Raw genomic sequence first — 19,884 nt, forward strand, 5'->3', positions numbered from 1 at the left:
CTTTTTTCTTCTTTCAAAATTAATGATGTAAAAACCTGCAGTACTGCTAACTTTTCTGGCTTGTTTTGTCTGCCGTATGCTTTGTTACTATAAATAAAGAATTAACAAAAAAAAAAAAAAAATACACTTTTAGTAATGGCCGCGTCCTGTTTATATGCATTAATTTGTGTGCTTTTCTTGATGTATACTGTGTTCATTATGATCTATATATTTGCAACTTCTATGCAAAGTGATTCCTTACTTTTCTACAGTTGTGTTATTCATAGCAAAGTGTTCAACAAGGAAAGGTTTTTTTTTTTTCTTCGTTTTTCTTGTTTTTTTCAAAAACTACTGTTATGCTTTGACATGATAAGCCATATGTAGATTCTTTCTATTGATTTGCGTAACTGTGTGTTTAATGCTATGCATTCTTTGCAGCAGACGCAGGAACTCCCCAAGCAAGATGTTGAATGACCTTGATGACGATGATGACCTAAGCACTGATGGAGAGAGCCTTTATGAAGCACCTTCCTTATATAAATTTTCCAGGGATGATGGCTTTGCCACCTGAACTTGATCGGTTATTTGGACTGTGAAAGAGGACACATGCACTGTACATTCCATGGAATAAAAAACAGGAAAGCAACAGTTCGGGCTACAAGCCACCCAGCTTGTAGTATTCTTTTCCCATACAAATCACAGTAAACTGATTTGTACAGAACAATGTCTTAAGGATGTTATGCTTTGTAAATATTATGATCCGTACATAATTTGTTATAGAGTATATCATTTTATATTCAAGTCTATAATAAACATTTATAAAATTAATTTAGCTTCAATGACTAATCACAGTGCAATTGCTGCAAGCTTTCTTGTTAGCGAAGACCTCAGACATCCAAACAAGTAGCTTCATTGCTGAATGTCGTTCCCTTTATTGACACAGCTAACAGTCTGGTGTAAATAATTGTTTTTTTCTTTTTTTTTTTTTTTTTTTGTAATGATTCTTAGATTGCTTTGTTGTAAAATCCAATCTTGTGTCACATTTACAACATGCTTCTCTTGCTATTATGACATAAAATATTATTTTTTTAATAATGTTATTACATCTATTAAAGAATCTTTTAACAGGAATATTCAAAGAGTGGGATGGAACGTTTTTTCTTGAATGAAGGAAATTCTAATGTGAATGTGGTTTTCATTAGGAAAAATATATAATACATATTGATTTTTTTTTTTTAATCCATTTCATTTTGTACAATCAAGGAGTATAGGAGTAGTGGCAAACTGGTCCCATTAATGTAAAAAAAAAAATTACAGCATCTTCTAAGGTCCACAAGTAAGGATTGGGACTATTTATACAACCAATAAACATATTATAGTGTGATGCCAACACAGGCGAACTGACGTGTCCAAATAGCTAATTCTCCCCTGATAGCTAGCTTGCTCACTTCTCGCTACAACGTGTAGTCAGATTGGGGGTAGAAAGGAAAGGGGAGTGTGGGGATATGAAAGGGGTAAATGGAGGGGGCGCATACGTCAAATTCAGGAACATCCTACCATCCATCTGATAATTGCCATGTCTGCTACTTGTACTCCCAGAAGCACAAGAAGACAAATGTAATTCTTTAACCACTTAAGCCCCGGAAGATTTTACCCCCTTCCTGACCAGGGCCTATTTTGCGATTCGGCACTGCGTGACTTTAACTGACAATTGCGCGGCCGTGGGACGCTATACCTTAACGAATTTGACGTCCTTTTTTTCCCACAAACAGAGCTTTCTTTTGGTGGTATTTGATCACCTGTGCGATTTTTTGATCATGCGCTATAAACAAAAAAAGAGCGTCAATTTTGCAAAAATAACAATATTTTCACATTTTTTTATATGAAATTCCCCCCCAAAAAAATGTAAAAATGAAAATTTTTTAACATTTTGGGCCAATTTTTTTTTACCATATGTTTGGTAAAAAAAAATCGCAAAAAGCGTATTTTGATTGGTTTGCGCAAAAGTTATTGCGTTTACTAACAAAGGGAAAGATTTTTCTCATTTTTGTTGGTTTAATTTAATGCGTAATGGCGGCGATCTGCGATTTTTTTTCCGGGACTGCAACATTGCGGCAGACAGATCGGACCCTTGACTGACATTTTTGACACTTTTGGGGTTACCAGTGACATTACTACAGTAATCAGTGCTATACATATGCCCTGTTACTGTAAAAATGACACTGGCAGTGAAGGAGTTAACTTTATTGGAGAGGGAGGGGTTAAGTGTGTCCCTAGGGGCGTGTTTCTAACTGTGATTGGCTGTGGCTACTAGTGTAAGAACAGAGATCAACGGTCCTACATAGTAGAACTGTGTGATCTCCATTCTTACACAGGGAAGAATGACAGGCGGCTTTATTTACATTAGCTGCCTGCCTTTCTTCCTGTGTAACGGAAGATCGCGAGTGCCCGTCGGACATCGGGTCCGCCGGGCACACGCGCGGGGGGGGGGGTCTGTGACTGCGCGGGAGCTCGCCTGCTGTGGCGCGCGCTCGCTCCCTAGAGCCTCACAGGCTAGCGACGTAGCCCTAATGGAACCTGTTTAATACATTTGGAATCCAATCATTCCATTAGCAGTTCTAAATAAAATTGTAGGAGCTTTCATATCAAATTAGATGACTGGTAGGAAATATTGTTCTGACGATTTTACCATGAACAGTTAAGAAAAATCTAACCATGTATGGCCAGCTTAGGTGTAAGCTCATGCGCCCAATAAATCTCTCACCCTTTGTTTAATCCATACTTACAGACCTCTGCTTCTCTAACAGACACTGTAGCCCTACTGTTCTCATAGGACTTTATAGGGCATGCTCAATGGAGTAAATGCTTATATATTCGTGGATCACAGTAGGTCTTAGCATAGGTTTTAATCTATGTGTGTGGCAAGCAGGATGAAGAAAGACTTGGTTTCCATTTCTTTTAACCCGCTGATGTGCAATTTTCTAATACTTATGACAAGCTACAATGTTTTAGGAAGAATAGGCACCAGCAGTTTTATAGCTAAAAAATGGTTCATAGCAGGCAGTAGCTGATCAGAATGTCAAATACCAGACAATTGAGAAGGACATGTTGCCTCCAGGAGATTTTATATAATCCATCTGAGAAGGGTCCCCCAAAATGCATTGGCTAACACCGATGTCACATTTTTACCAAAATGAAGGGACTCTGGAAGTTTGAGACGATTGGTGCTCTGCTTTGATTGATTTAATTGTTTCTTTTTTTTTATCCAGAAGAAAAAAAAAAAGCTTCTATCTATTGGTTACATACATTCCAAAACATCCTATCCAACCAGATACTCTGTATAGTATACAGAAATAGTCTGGACTAGTGCCTGCAGTGACTACAGAAAATGAACAACTTGTATAAGATACAGCATACACAGGAAGATTACATGGCCATATCAGCATTACACCCATAATAAATTCAAATTAGATTATCATCCAGCATTAAGACCAAGGAGCCTATCCATGACCATATCCACAGTGGCAAGCCTGAGTACATCTAGCCATGGGTCCCAGAGTTTCATACTTGCACGGACTGCCCCTATGCTGGTAAATAAGCTTTTCCATCCTAATTGTATTACCCACAGCAGTAATCCACTCTTTAAACGTGGGAGGGCTCTCCGACTTCCATTGTGTCATTAATAATTTACGAGCTAGAACTAGGGCCCTAACAATAGCCTCTCTGGTGTGATTCTCTCATTCAAATTTGTCTAGTAAATTAAGCAAGCAGGATTTGGGGTCTAAAGGAAGTGACACTTGAAATATCCTGTTCAGAGTATTCACCACTTCCCTCCAATATGAATGCAGTTTTGGGCACCTCCACAGTAGGTTTCCGATTGCTTCAAGTCAGTCTTTTTTTCAGTAGCAACCCCATATGGCCTACTGAAGAAGCCCAACCACAGGGTGCAATGCGTATAGGAGAGGGAGTCAAGCCTTTGACGTCACGCCACTTGCTGGCCGAGGTGTGAGTTGGTGAAGGACGAGTACTACATCTCATGTTGTGTTCATTTTTGAACTCTGTAAGTGTTACCATGTTTGGGGGCTAATAAAGTCTATATGCAGAAGTATACTGTTTGTGTTTTTGTTTGCATGTGACTCTGCATGAGAGCGGGAGCCAAAGAGGTGGAGTAAGGAGACAGCCTCTCTATTGTTTTCGATTGACATACAGTGGCAATTACTAAAAAGATAATCGAGTTACCTCGAGTTGGGAGGTGAGCATTTAATTCACCTGGTGATGGGAAAGCACTGCAATTACATACTTTGGAAGACACAGTTGTGGTGAAGAATTTCTGGAGAAGTTTTTGATTTACTTATTGTCATACATATTTTTGGACCTTATTAGTTGTTTCATACATATTTTTGGACATAATTAGTTGTTTATGAACTTTAATGGTTTGCACATGCACTTTAGGATTTTATAATTCAAAGCATTTGTGTGTTGCTCTGCACTTTATGGATGTGAGTTGGATGGTGGGGTGAATCACTATTTAGTGTTTCAGCTTGCAACAGCATTTTATTTTGTGTTTTTTTTTATTTATTTTTCTTTGGGTAGGAAGTGTTGTACATTTGATTGTGTAATTATTTAGTCAAATACAAATATTTTTGAGTACACATATATCAATTGATTAGCATCGCAAATTACTTTTCTAAATTTTAAACCCCATGCTACCAATCTGCATCCCCTTCCATAAAATATACCCCAGTGCATGTAACCTGCTTTAAAGCGGAGTTCCAGCCACAGAATAGTTTTTTTTTTCTATCAATACCTCCCAAACTGTCACCCCCTCCCCCTTCATACATCAACTAATCCTGTTTTTTACAGTATAATAATCCATTGGCAATTAGAAAATCTTACTTTATAAAAAGTCTCCTGAGCGCCACCATCTTTGTCCGGGTTCCCCTGAAGCCGCTGTGTTAATGAATGCCCTGCTTCCTGGTTCGAGAAGGAGAGGGGCCGGTGAATGCAGCGCGAAATCTCGCGCATGCCCAGTACTATGCGATCGGCATAGTATAGGGATGCCTATCATCGCGTTATTTCCTGTTTGGAAATAATGCGATGAGAGGAGCGGCTGGCCGCCTACGTCACTGCCCATTGCATCCTGGGAGCAGAGTTGTATAAAGTACTCGAAACCCATACTTGAGTAAAAGTACAAGTGCTCAATCAAAAAGCGACTTGAGTAGAAGTGGAAGTGCTCGATCAAAAAGTGACTTGAGTAGAAGTACTAAAGTATTCAACATTTTTTGTACTTAAGTATTGCAAGTAGTTTTTTTTTTAAATTTTGCTACTCAAGTACTGAAAGTAAAAGTACCAGTAGTTTTGAAAAAAAAATTTGCTACTCAAGTACTGAAAGTACAAGTACTGAGTTATGTAGTTCTTAAAGAAGGAAGTCAAAAGTTTGAACATCATATTGTTTTTTATTATTTCAAATGCAGCTTTTATTTATACATACAGTAGCTTTTATTTTCGTATGCGCTGATAATACACATGTTTTGAGCTTCATGAAACCTGCCATCTACTGTTCTGGCAGTGGTAATTTTTATAATTGTAACGAGTAACTATGCAGCACAAAAAAAAAATATCGGAGTAGAAGTATTGAAATCATTGAAAAAATGTAGTGAAGTAAAAGTGGAAGTAGGAGGAAAAAATTCTACTCCAGGAAAGTACAGATACCGCCTTTCGGTACTTAAGTACAGTAGTGAAGTAGTTCTACTTAGTTACTATACAACTCTGCCTGGGAGCGACGAGTAAGAGCTCCCAGGACGCATTGCGGGACAGGAAGTGACGGTGCGGGCCGAGGAAGGAAGAAGTGGATGTAAAGGTGAGTATATTATCCTCTGTAATAAGGTATGTAAAAAAAAAAGCTGGGAATATCCAATTCTTGCTCAGGTAAGGATAAGGAAGCGGATGCCATAAAATCTAAAGGCATGATTTTGTGGCAGGAACTCCGCTTTAAAGAGGAAGTAAACCCTCCTCTACAACTTGTACCTATCATAGGCTTACCTATAGGTACTGTAAATATCTCCTAAACATGTACCGTTTAGGAGATATTTACCTTACATGCAGCCAGTGACGTCACTGGCGCATGCGCTCTGAAGGAACGGCCACTCGTGCCGTTCCTTCAGAGTCCCGTGCCGTGACTGTCGGCTCTCGCGCGCGTGCGCGGGAGCGACGTCACCGCGGCTCCGGCCAATCAGATGGCCGGATGCCGCGATCCCGGAAGACGGGCGACTAGACATGTAGCCCGTCATAGAGGTGAGTGAGCGGCACGGCGGGGGCTCGTTCTAAGGTAAGTATTGCATAATGAGCTAGTATGCGATGCATACTAGCTCATTATGTCTTTCTCTTGCAGGGTGGAAAATAAAAAAAAACGAGTTTACAACCTCTTTAACCTGAAGCCAGTACAGTAGTACCTGTGAATGTTTCATGTTACAATTAGAAATAACAAGGGACACTTAGCACATTTGTCAGCTATCCATTGTGCATGGCCTCCTGTTCCGTATTCTCCAGACCTGCCCTGCTGCACACTTTGCCCAATGTGGATCCGGTTACAGTCAGTTGCCATCAAATTACACTACAACTGGGTATCATTTGGCTGAATAAATGTTAACTCTATTTGGAAACTAGCAGATTGCCCAACCCTGATTTTAATGCCTTTTTTCTTTTAACTCCAAACCCATTGAGCTGCTCCCCCACCTACACTTTTGCTCAACGCACAATGCAAGCATAATAGATTCCAAGCAGAGCAAGTTGTGTTATGAATGTTTAATCATAACACTGTTCTTAATGTCTATGTTCCTAGGCAGGAGCAGAAGTTTATTTTACTCCTCAGTAAACACAGCTGGTCTGGCAGTTGTCACAGGGTATAGTGCTAATTTCTGCAGCCATATTTCCCTACTCCATTCGTGATCATTAAAAAGCAGTTATTCATGTGCCCTTCACTAGGACTCCTGCAGACTCCCACCCTGACACTATGTACTGTGCATAGCGTTATTGATTTCACTTATTACATTTCCTATTCCCACAGCAAAATATAGATTTTCTAGTTCAGTCATTTAAAATTACATTCCTCTGCAGCACAATCCAAACAATTTTTTCTGTTACAATATATGTGAACCACATTTTAAACTGTTTATGGGTATTGTTATGGACTTTACAGCACTAACAAAAATCTCTACTTAGCATGGCAATGGAAAAAAGTACATAGAGGTCCCCTGCTCCACCCACAGATTCCAGCACCCCCCCCCCCCCCCCCAGAGTACTCATGGAGTTACGGTCAAAATAAACTTCTGTATACAGTATGTGGGCTGCCACTTTATCTTTTCTTGCTCTCTCAAGAGTATTCTGATAACAGGTTACTTAGACTACTTTCTTCTGAAGAATTCCTCTCCCCTTCAACTATCGGCAACCATCCAAAGGACTATTCAGCTGCTTCAGGCCTTCGGTTGTGTAATGAACTTACAAAACCTCTCGAATGCTCTGCAAAAGAGAACAAGAGAAGAAACTGCTGTTTCTTATTGCACTAAACTGACCTAGGAGAACCTGGTACACAGACATACTTCAATTTCTAGGAGACAAATCCTGGCCTCTTCCAAACAGGCTGGACCTGCTGTCTAACAGCCCTGGTCCATTCTACTTGACAGTCACTGGCATTAAAAACATACATAGCTGTTGAATTCCAGGTCTTGAGGGCCAGGATTGTCTTGGATTCTCAATCCCACATTGCTCAAAGCCTGAAAGCAATTTCCAGAAAAATTTACTGTTGTGCCTGGAAATCCTTGGTGTGAACACAGGCACATCAATCCCGCAGTATTCTTTGTGCCTCACATTCTGCATTTCTTATGTAGCAGGATTCCCAGCCGTTTTGCTGGATATGGGTCCCCCTGGGCCACCAGGTGCAACAAAAGTACCCCTGTGCATGTTCCTCCAGTGTGAGCGCTAAGACAATGACCAGTCCAGGAGGTAGATGCCGGTCAATGCCGTTTGATGCTGGTTAACGCTGGCTTGCTGCCTGTTAACTCCAAACTGACCTTGGACTGCTTTCTCACATAAAGAAGTCATTTCTTTAGCTCCCTTAAGCACTCCTTGCTGAGGTAGCTACTTCTGCTGCTGCTGCGCTGCTAAAAACCTCATGGCCCACCTGGCACCCTCTTTCTCTCACTTATCTTCAGGGCTTAAACACTGGCACCCCCTTTCTCTAAACCTTCTCCACAGGTTAGCTGGCTCCCCTTGACCTTCTGGAGTGGTCCCCTCTCCTAGGCAGACCCCTGGGCAGTCTCAAGTACTCAAAACACTGTTTTTACCCCAAACTTCTGCCCAGCAGCTCCACTCTGTCCACAGCACTCTGGATCCCTCCTCTGCAGCTCAGCTTAACCTTCGTCCTCTAGGCCGACCGCCCAGGAAACTCTCACTTGCGCTGACAGAAGGAGAGACAGCCATCACCCTCCTCCTGGGACTCTGCTTCCCGCCAAAGACACTGCGTCATGTTTTCCCCTCAGACTTATACCCTATCCCAGGATGCTTTGCAGCAGATTCTGCCCTCTGCGATGGATACAAGCCCTGGCGTGCTATTGGTCAGGTTTCCTCCACTGTCCAATAAGAGCCCTCATTGGACACAGGGGGGAGATTCCCCAGACTTAACAGACACCCTTGGAAGCACATGACAGCCTAACTAAATGATCAGGCCCCCCTGATATGCAGACAGGGCCACCCATATGCTTCTTCCTAGCACCTACCTAGGAGGGTGCTACACTTACAATTGGTACTTGACCAGAATTTGGTCTTAAGTAATCTTAGGGGACAGGTTTCAGCCTTATTCATTTGCCCTTAATTTAGGAAGTGTCTCAGATTAGACCACCCTTACAGTACCCCGTGCTTCGTTGGGATCTTAGTTTGGTTCTCTGTGCCCTTCAGAAACCATCAGGAAACTTGGGTGAGCTTTCCTGCAAAGTGGCCTTCTTAGTAGCTATCACAGTGACCCACGGTTTGTTTAGTGTGCCGCTCAGGCTCAATCACTATAAGGAGTAGTGTAGGTGATGCTGCATCCACTGCAGGAGTGCCAGCAAGGGATGGAGCTCATCCCAGCTCCTGTAGGGGATCCCCATGACTAAGCTCTGAGGGTGAGTGAAAGGCATTGGGGTGGTGGCCTGGCGGGAGACCAGGCTGAGGTTGTCTCTCTCTCATACCACCATTGGACTCCACGGATGTTTGGCACCAGGAATCTTTCCTCTCTTCCTTAATGGCTATCTTGTCTGTCAGACGTCTCACTGAACTAGCGCCCCTCTCTTATAAGGAGCCATTCCTGATCCTTCATGAAGATAAAGTAGTCTTGTAGTGGTCAAGACCTTCCTTTCTGCCTAAGGTTGTATTTAACTTCCACCTCAATGAAGAAATAGTCTTTCCCTCTTTGTGTCCTGCTCCTAAGCACTCGAAAGAGATTGCCTGGACATTGTAAGAGCTTAGAGTTTATCTGAAAGCCACAACTTCTAAAGGAAAGCAGTATTCTCTTTGTCCTGTTGTCAGGGCCTCACAAAAGGACATCCTGTTTGAGCGAGTTTGGGATGGAGGAACTTAACTGGCCTGAACAGAGTCCTGACCTCAACCCAATAGAACACCTTTGGGATAAAGTAGAGTGGAGACTGTGAGCCAGGCCTTCTCGTCCAACATTAGTGCCTAACCTCACAAATGCGCTTTTGGATAAATGGTCAAGCGTTCCCATAGACACACTCCTAAACCTTGTTGACAGCCTTCCCAGAAGAGTTAAAGCTGTTATAGCAGCAAAGGTTGGGCCAACTTAATATTGAACCCTACAGACTTAAAAAAAAATTGCAATTTCCCTTAATGTATACACAAGATTTCCCAGGAAGGCACTGGTTGAGGTAGCCTTCCCAGAATGCATCTGTGAGACCCTGGCTACTTCACCAGTGCTTCTAGAGACCAGGAAGTGCAATGCAGTTAAAGACTAACCCTAGCTTTAGCAACATGCTACATGTTACACCCCTATTTAGATTGTAAAAGGTAAAATGTTTACTAAACAACACTGCTTCATTTATTCCCAGAGATCTGTGAATGAATAAAGTACAAGTCCACTGCAGCTGACAGACTTAAGGTTCTACATGGGATACTAGTATGGAAATCACACTTGTAGTCCATTGTTAAGATCTCCAACTGAGAGCCCATACAGAGGTATGGGCAGAGAGCTGGTGGAACATTCTGAAGAAGCCTGATATTGCACCCGTGATCCATGGATTGTGCGTGCAGTGCTTTGCAGGCTCCTGAGAAAAAAAATGAAATGCATATTTTTTTCTACAAAAAGCATGTGTATATATTATTATTTTTTTAAGGTTAACTTAAGAAATGTGAAGACCTGGATAAAAAAAAGTAAAAAAAAAATCTGGGAAAAAAACTGTTTTTTTTCCCTCCAAATCCGTTTTTCACCTTTTTTCTAGACCAATTGAAAAAAATGAAGTGTGGAATATCTTTATTTTTACAATGATAAATAATATATCTTCAACATGGTATTCAAACTATATAACAATAATACCTTAATAAAAGATTTGTGAGTCTTTATGTAATGTCCTAAATAATTGCAAGTTCTCTCAGTTGAAGACAAACAAATCAGTCTGTATATGCAGTAAAGCATGCTTGTTATACTCACTGTGGAACCTAAGGGGTTAACCTTCTGCATTGTGTAAAAAGGCTGTTTTATCCTGTCTTTTCTGATCCTCCCCTTTTTCCACTGTCTACAATCTTTCTCCTGATAAGACAGAACCTTTGGAGGCACTCTGCACATTCTCAGTTTGGTATGTATTGCTGGGGGATTTTTTTTTAATTTTCTTGGAAGGAGGCATGTGATCAGCACAGGGCCAAACAGCACTGTCCAGACAGAGGGTCAGGGGTCCTGCAGCCTCAAAGGACAGTCAGAGTAGAATAAAACTCCTCCTACAAGCTTTAACCTTGCACTGATAGAAGTCACAAGACTGCTATATACTGCTGATGAGAAAAGATATTTAGAAGTTTAAATTTACTAAAATAATTGCATTTCTATGTTCTGTGTACTGTAGGACAGTGGTCCTCAACCCTGGTCCTCAGGGCCCACCAACAGGCCAGGTTTGCAAGATAACTGAAATTCATCTCAGGTGATATAATTTGCTGCTCAGTGATTGCAGTACTCTAGTCTGCATGTCCCCAAGGTAATACTTAAAATCTGGCCTGTTAGTGGGCCCTGAGGACCGGAGTTGAGGACCACTGCTGTAGGAGACCAGATGTAGTGAATGCAGTTTCCTGACTTTAGTAACACTTTAAGTAACACTGTACTTCTTAATGCAGTTCTCAAACTAGAAAAATATGCATTTCTGACACTAGGGGTCACTGCAGGGGAAAGGCTCCAGTATAATTGTGGGCTCCATCCTGTACCGCCAACATTTGGTTGATTGTTGGGGTACAGTAGATGAGTAGTCACCAAACTGTGGCCTGTCGGCCAGATGCAGCCCTCTGCTTGCCTTTATTCGACCATTTATTCCTCTTACTGACAATAATGATGAGGCACAACCAACAGTGGAGCATCATTTCCACTGTGGGTGTGGTTATGAGTAAGCAATCGTTTGTATTGTGAAACGCGTCAACCTGGCATGTCTGTTTTGCACTGTCTGTATGAATTCACCTATGAGTAATAAAGAAATTCATTGATTTCAACAAATTGCTTTGTGTGCGGTCCCACCTTTGGATTTTCCATCATTTACTGCCAGCAACGATGGGGCACTATTCCTCTTACCGACACAAGTATTGGGGCACTGTTCCTTCCATTGAAACCAATAGTGGGCACTATTCTCTCCACTGACACCAGTGATGGGCCACTGTTCCTCCCTCTAATACCAATGACTACTGGCCACAGGGTCTACGCAATTATTTTTACTCCCACTGACCACCAAGCCTGATGCCTTGTTTCCTCCCAGTGAGGCTGGGACATTTTCTCCCCCCTCTGGCCACAGTCCAGCCCCCCTGAAGTTTAAAGGACAGTAAACTGGCCCCTTGTTTGGAAAGTTTGGAGACCCCTGCAGTATATGATAGTGTCTGTCCTTCTCTCAGGTCCTAATTGACAGGTAAGTGGGTAAATTTGCTTGACAAATTTGTTTTTAAACATAGTTACATAGAAGTTAAGGTTGAATAAAGACGATAGTCCATCCAGTTTAAAGCCTAGTACACACGCAACGATTATCGGCCGACCGATCGTCCGTCTTTTGTCCAGAGTGGTGTTTTGTTGGTTGGAATGTGCCTAGACTGCACACGAATTTTCTCGCCCAACAAAAATCTGCTTCAGAAGTGATGTTTATGTGTTGACTTGCTTTCTTTGTGTTCTTTCTTCTCTGAGCATGCCCAGACTTGCTCATAAGATTTTTCCCTGTCGAAATCTGTACTGACTGCATGAAAATCGGCCGTGTTTTGACGGAGGACAAAAATTTTATAGCCTGCACACCAGATTTTTTTCGGCCGAAAACTCGGAGTCGGTTATCGGAAGCATCATACTAACAAGCCGAAAATCGGCAGATCGGTCGTCGGACGAAAAATCCCTGCCGATTTTCGACGTGCGTGTACGAGGTTTTAGAGAGAGAAACAATACTGTTGGGAGTCTGGCGCTCAGAGAGCCCAATGTTTTAGAATCACCTGGACTGTTAAAGAAAGGGCTGAGAAATTGAGTCTGCTGTCCGTGCAGGTGGTTGATTGCACTGTGATTAGGCTGCCATCCTCAGAGTGTGCACATGCTCTGCGTATGTACAAGAGAGAAGAAAGGGGGGGAAGAGGGGAAGCACCACTAAGTGCAGTATTATAAGGAATGCGTTTATTGCAAAGGATTAAAAACACTTACAAATGGGTAAGAAATGGTAGACATCACTATGAGTTGAGGGCTATCTCCTACTGCTGCATCCTGGAGGACTTGATCGCTCCAACGTCAAGGCCTTGAGAAGGCGCTGTTAGCTCCGAGCGTATAACCTCGCTTTCTAGTTTCCACAGACTCCCCGCCCCGTAACGGTGACGTCACTTCTGCTTTTGTGTTCCATGCTGGCCAAACGTGGAAGCACTATGGAGGAACACCAGCCCTTTAGCCCCAGTGACGTTGGAGCAATCAAGTCCTCCAGGATACAGCAGTAGAAGATAGACCTCCACTCCTTGAGATGCCTACCATTTCTTACTCGTTTATAAGTGTTTTTAATCTTTTGCAATAAACGCATTCCTTATAATACTGCACTTAGTGGCGCCTCCCCCCCCCCTCCTTTCTTCTCCCTCATCCAGTTTAACCTGTCCAAACATATAAAGTCCTTGTTATTCCATTTGTAATCAAGATAAGATGTTAAAAAGCAAGTTTAGTTTGTATATTGAATAAGCTGTATTTTTATTTCATGCAGAGTACTTTTATATACACTGCATTTCACCTTCCCAGTGCAATAAAATTACTTTCAAATTGTAAGGCTCAGTTCACATGTATGCGAATTAGGTGTGTTTTTAACCGTATCCGATTTGCATAACGTGAACCAAACCGGTGTTCTATCAGAATACCCCTACCCATCAGAAAATGCAACGAAAGGGACGTTGCAAACAAAATTGCTTATTGCGCATGCGCTATGCGTTCCATCATGGGTGCTATGCATTTCAATAGGTTTCCCAATCTGACAGGACACAAAGGCGGACATCTTCTTACACCCAAGCAGCTCTTCAATTTCACATTTATTTAGCAGTTATATACTGAAATAGACTATTTCCCCACGACCAAATGAAATACTCTATTTATATAATTACAAAAAAACATAACTATCTGCGCTCAGAATAAAAATAAAAAGTAGGCAGCCGGCAAAATGGTTGGATTACACACCACACAAATATATAAACAAGGTAAAAGGACCGCGCCAATATAAATAGTCTCTATAAAATAAAGTCCATGTAGTAAGTGAGCAAGATGAATCACCGCACACCAATGGCTTTTAAAAAGGAATATGGTCACACCACCAACACCATGTGGATAAGTGATCTGCTTACCAGACAATATTGGCTCTCAAATTATAAAGAAGCCAATCCACACCCTTCGAGCAAACTGGAGGGTGTCAAAGCTCGCTGGTGCTCCTGTGTGTGTGTGTGTCAGAGCCAGGAGAGTGAATGAGGAGGAAGCTGTAAATGTAGGTCCGAGGAGGAGCGCCACCCGTTAGATCCGCCGCACCTCCTTATCTGGTGTAAAGGGGATTCCGCAAACCACTTGAAGAACCTCTCATCTGCTGGTTCGGAGCCAATATAACAGCTGCAACACTGGGAGTAGGGGATCCTATATACCAGTGATGGCTACCTTGGCACCCCAGATGTTTTGGAACTACATTTCCCATGATGCTCATGCACTCTTCAGCGTATTTGAGCATCATGGTAAATGTAGTTCCAAAACATCTGGTGTGTCAATGTTCACCATCACTGCTATATACCATTTGAACGTGGGAATCTTGAGGTACATCATATTAGATCGGGATGGATAATTCAGCGAGATCATAGGAACTAATCTTGCCTGTAACTGTCACACTGTTATTGGCTTCATTATAATTTGAGAGCCAATATTGTCTGGTAAGCAGATCACTTATCCACGTGGTGTTGGTGGTGTGACTATATTCCTTCTTGATAGCCATTGGTGTGTGGTGATTTATCTTGCTCACTTACTACATGTACTGTTCTTAATTTTATATAGACTATATATATTGGCGCGGTCCTTTTACCTTGTTCACTATAAAATTAGTTTGGCGCTGATCAGTCGGGGTGTACCAAGATGGCCGTCGCCACCTTCTGCCTGCAGGCCTGTCGCTGTATTTACTATAATACTACTAATAATTTAATAATAAAAATGTCATACTGTATTTAAATATATAAGGTGAGTTAACTGCTAAAATAAGTGTGAAGTTGAAGAATTGGCTGGGTGTAAGAAGATGCCCGCTGCTGCCTTTGTGTCCTGTCAAATTAGAAACCTTATTGGAACTAGATATAGTTTTTTTTGTTGCCGATACCGATACTTTGGCCATTGAATATTGGTATCGTCTGATATTGGCTGATATTTTTGTGCATTTAAAAATTTTATTTTTTTATCACTTGGTACTCTTGTGGAGGGAACTGGGGGTCTAGAAGACCTCAAACCCCTCCTCTGCACTTAAAAGCATTTAAAAGGCCAAGTTTGGCTGCTTTGAATGCTGTCATTTTTTAAAATCACTTCCGACTACCCGGAAATGATGTCATGAGATCACTTCCGGGTTTTTACATGGAGACCCGATCAGAGCCGAATGCGGCTTTGATCGGGTCTTCGGTGGCCGTGCAGGCTGGTTGCGCGGGTCTCTCGGTGCGACTGGAGACCCGGGTGAGCAGCGGAAGGTGGCGGGGGGGGGGGGACATCCCCTCCCGCTCCTTGTAATGACAGCCAAACGGATTCTCAGCCACATAGGTTGTCATTACAAGTCAGCCGACCGTCGGCTATGGACGCCGGTACCGGGGGTAAAGCCTCTTGCTGTAGGCATCACTCCGGTACAGCACTTTCCCAAAATATCGGCAATATCGGTAACCTCCCGGGCACATTCCGATATATCGGGGAAAGTGCATATCGGCCCCAGATATATCGGCTTTGCCGATAATCGGTTGATCCCTAATTGGAGCACATCGTGGCCATGTTGGAAAACATGGCGCATGCACAGTAAGCATTTTTTGCACTGAAACTAAAGATTTTTGAAAGCTTAGTAGTGGAATCGATCAAAAACATTTAGAACAAATCTCCAGCGCATACATGTGTTAAAATGTAACCCCAGATCGTATAATCGATCAATGAAAAAATCTACCGGTTATGTTGGTATCGATCGATAATATGTCAATAATTGGGTGACATCTATTGATACATTGATGCCGTTATCGCATGCACGTTCCACAGATTTATTTTTATTACGGACATTTTTGTTGAACGGTTTTCTAACCGTGTATGGCCAGCATTACGCTGATTTCTTCTGTTGGGGGGGGGGGCACTGCTTTAAATAATTGGTTCAGAATGTAAATATTGCATTTTATGGATGAACTTTACTATTTGTGTGCAGCAAAAGCCGTCAGGTCGCATTCCTTTTACATTGAATGCATGTTTGTATTATACACAAAGGTATAACATGCATAGCTAGCATAGCAGTTGTATAAAGCAAGTCAAATTTGTACCTGAAGTTTACTTCCGAAGTTTACTTTTATGCAATGATTTAAAAAGAGAAATAAAAACTGCACATATTTCTCCTAAAAGCAGAATTTCTGCAAATATAACAAAACACCCCACATGATTTGTAACAGGTTGCCAGATCGCTGTTGAAGGAGACGTTCCGGTATTGTGAAACCAACATTCTCAGCTCTAACCTTAAATCCTCCAGTTTCAGTACAAAGGGATTCTGAAAACAGGAGTTTTTGGTATGGGAATATTAGTTTAGTACTATGTTTTGTCACATACATTATGAGCACAAAAAACTACATGAGGGAATTTTTATCACCCAAACATGTATTTGGCACAGACCCTCAGACCGCATGTGAGAGGTTCACTTTTATCACATCACATACACAGAAAAACTCACTGCAACCCATCAAAATCCATGTGCATTGAAGTGCATTTAGCATGCATTTTCATGCGCATTGTGCTGTGTTACATTGTGTTTTTATGCGTGTTGGTATGCATTTTCATATCATTGTGAAGCGATGGGGCCTTGGAGGAGTCAAAAACTAGCATAAACATATTTTTTATAGCTTTACCTTCAGATGCGTTGAATTGCGATCATGAGCATTGCATTTAAATTTAGACATGTTTTTTGCATTCCCTTGCATTGACCAGCATTGATCCAGTGCAGAAAAATGCAGATCATTGCACATGATGCGAAGGAGCTGTTAAACTGGCCATACACTATGCAATCTGATTGTACAATCTGCTTTAGATTTACCAAAACTGTGTAATATGAAGACTAAAGCCCCGTACACACGATCAGATTATCGAACGATCTGTCGTCCGTTTTTTTGTGGCATGCTAGTCTGATGTGGAAAGTGAAGAGGTTATTTTCATACGAATTTTCCCGTACGACAGAATTCTACTTCAGAAGTGATGTCATGTGTTGGATTGTTTTGTATGTGTTCTTTCATCTCTGACCATGCCTAGTCTTGCTCATAAGATTTTTCACCATCGAAATCTGTACTAATGAGACGAAAATCGGCCGTTGTGTTGACGGAGGACAGAAATTATATAGCCTGCACAGCAGGATTTTGTCAGCCGAAAAGTCGGAGTTGGCTGTCGAAAACACCATACTAACAATCCGAAAATCGGTCGTCGGACGAATTTTCCCTTCCGAATTTCTTATCGTGTGTACGGGCCTTAACTTAACCAGTTTTAGACCGGAAGGATTTGCCCCCTTAATGACCAGGCCCTATTTTGCGATTCGGCACTGCGTTACTTTAACGGACAATTGCACAGTCGTGTGGCGCTGTACCCAAGTAAAAAAAAATTCCCACAAATAGAGATTTCTTTTGGTGGTATTTGATCACCTGTGCGATTTTCATTTTTTGCGCTATAAACAAAAAAAGAGCGACAATTCTGAAAAAAAAAAACTACATTTTTCACTTTCTGCTATATAACATTCCCAAAAAAAAAAAAAAAAATCAACATTTTTTAACATTTTAGGCCAATTTGTTTTCTGCTACATATTTTTGGTAAAAAAAAAAGCGTATTTTGATTGGTTTGCACAAACGTTATCGCATCTACAAACTACGGGAAAGATTTATGTCATTTTTATTGTTTTTTTTTTTTTTACTAGTAATTGCAGCGATCTGCGATTTTTTGTGGGACTGCGACATTGCGGTGGACAGATCGGACCCCTAACTGACATTTTTGACACTTTTGGGGGTACCAGTGACATTACTACAATAATCAGTGCTAAAAATATGCACTGTTACTGTAATAATGACTGTGGCAGGGAAGGGGTTAACAGTATAGGTGATCAAGGGGTTAAATGTGACCCTAGGGGAGTGATTCTAACTGTATGGGGGTTGGGCTTCTGAGATGACCATAGAGACATGCAATCCTATATAAAAGGATCACATGAACTCTGTGCTCATCCCAGGGAGAAGGACGGTCGGCTGTGTTTACAATAGCCAACCGCCTTCTCTCTCAGCGGGGATCGATTGAGAGTGTCAGGCGGCAGTCTGAGCCGCCTGACACATGCATCGGCTTCTTGCAGGCTGACCAGACCCTACAAAGCTTGAGTTGGATCCTGAACCTTCAGAACCAGTGATAGAAGTAACTGCGTTTAAGTAAACGGCGTTACTTAACGCAGTTACTTTAGAGGGTAACGAGTAATCTAACTGATTACTCGTCCCCTCAAGGTATTGCCATTGAAATTACTTCGACCGCGTTACCACAATTACATCTACCGCCCCTAGATGGCAGTAGTGTAATTCCTCCTCTCCTCTATGACCGAGGCTGGCGCTGTCCACAGCACTGGCCTCAGTCGATGAGAGAGAAAGGCAGCAGCACAGGCCTGGAAGAGGAGGAAGGAGCCAGACGGACCCCAGTGTGCCTGGGCAGGCCACACACCACCACCACCAGCCAGCCACCACCACCACCACCAGCCAGCCACCACCAGCCAGCCACCACCAGCAGCCAGCCACCACCACCACCACCACCAGCCAGCCACCAGCAGCCAGCCACCACCACCACCAGCCAGCCACCACCACCACTACCAGCAGCCAGGCAGCACTGCAGCAGCAGCACAACAGGTACCAAAAAACAAAAAAAAAAAAAAACTCAGTCACAGACAGTCAAGACAGGAGGACTCAGACCCCCACAGTGCGCCACACCACCACCAGCCACCACCACCACCTAGCCACCCTATACACCCACTGACCCCTATATACACCTACCCACCCTCTACACCCACAGACCTCTATATACACCTACCCACCCACCCTATACACCGGCAGTGTACCACGCAGGTACCACAGTGCCACTCTCAGCAAATACCACGTAGCAAATACCACGCAGGTACCACTAACCAAATACCACACAGGTACCACTAACCAAATACCACACATACAAGGGGCATATAAGTTATTTGACATATTTGATTATTTTTTTAAAGTAACACAATAGTTACTTTCCCTGGTAATTAGTTACTTTTTTACTGATGTTAGTGCCGGTTCACAGGTCGCCGCAGGTCGCCTCCCATAGGGAAGCTACGGACCCGTTCTAATAGGAGCGACACAAGTCGCTCCGACCTAGAAAAAGGGTCCGGAGCTTCTTTGGGGCGACCAGGAGGCGAACACCATAGACTTCAATGTTATGAAGTCCGTGGCGGCCGCTCCGAGGTCGCGGCGCGCTGCTCGCACCGCGACCTCGGAGGTCACTACCTAAAGAAGCATCGCGGTAGTGTGAACCGGCGCTAACTCAGTCACTAACTCAGTTACTTTTTGGGAGAAGTAACTAGTAACTACAACTAATTACTTTTTTTAGGTTACATAACCAACACTGTTCAGAACTCAGTGCTGGAACTGACGCATCGCTTGGAGCATCTGGGTCCCATTCTGGTTACAACTCAATGCAGTAGGGTTTTTCTCCCGAAGGAAATACTCTAAACTATCGACTTCCAGATTCAGAATCTACAGTCCAGGAGCTCCCCAATTCTACACATTTGGATGATGGTAGCCACATTCAAAGCAGTCCCATTTGCCCAATTCCAATTGGGAGGTCATTGTATTTGGGAGCTATGATAAGCTCATATGATGCCTACAGTATATGGCAATTCCCCTGTAATAATGATACATCATCAGGCTACTATTTTTCTTTTCTTT

At 42.4% G+C, this 19,884-nt stretch overlaps 1 protein-coding gene across 2 annotated transcripts in view; it reads left to right on the top strand.

Moving 5' to 3' along the window:
- Nucleotides 1-1,110, top strand: part of CGNL1 (cingulin like 1) — a 191,895-nt gene extending 190,785 nt beyond the window's left edge. Inside the window, exon 19 of one of the 2 annotated variants that reach the window (XM_082254053.1) lies at nucleotides 418-1,110. In XM_082254053.1, coding sequence (XP_082110179.1) covers nucleotides 418-550 — 133 coding nt within the window. In that variant the 3' untranslated portion in view covers nucleotides 551-1,110. The remainder of the gene's footprint in view (nucleotides 1-417) is intronic. The other variant, XM_082254054.1, reaches the window with a different exon arrangement.
- The last annotated feature ends 18,774 nt before the right edge of the window (nucleotides 1,111-19,884 follow it).

The sequence above is a fragment of the Pelophylax lessonae genome (assembly GCF_965119305.1).
Source record: "Pelophylax lessonae genome assembly, chromosome: 4".
Classification (NCBI taxonomy): domain Eukaryota; kingdom Metazoa; phylum Chordata; class Amphibia; order Anura; family Ranidae; genus Pelophylax; species Pelophylax lessonae.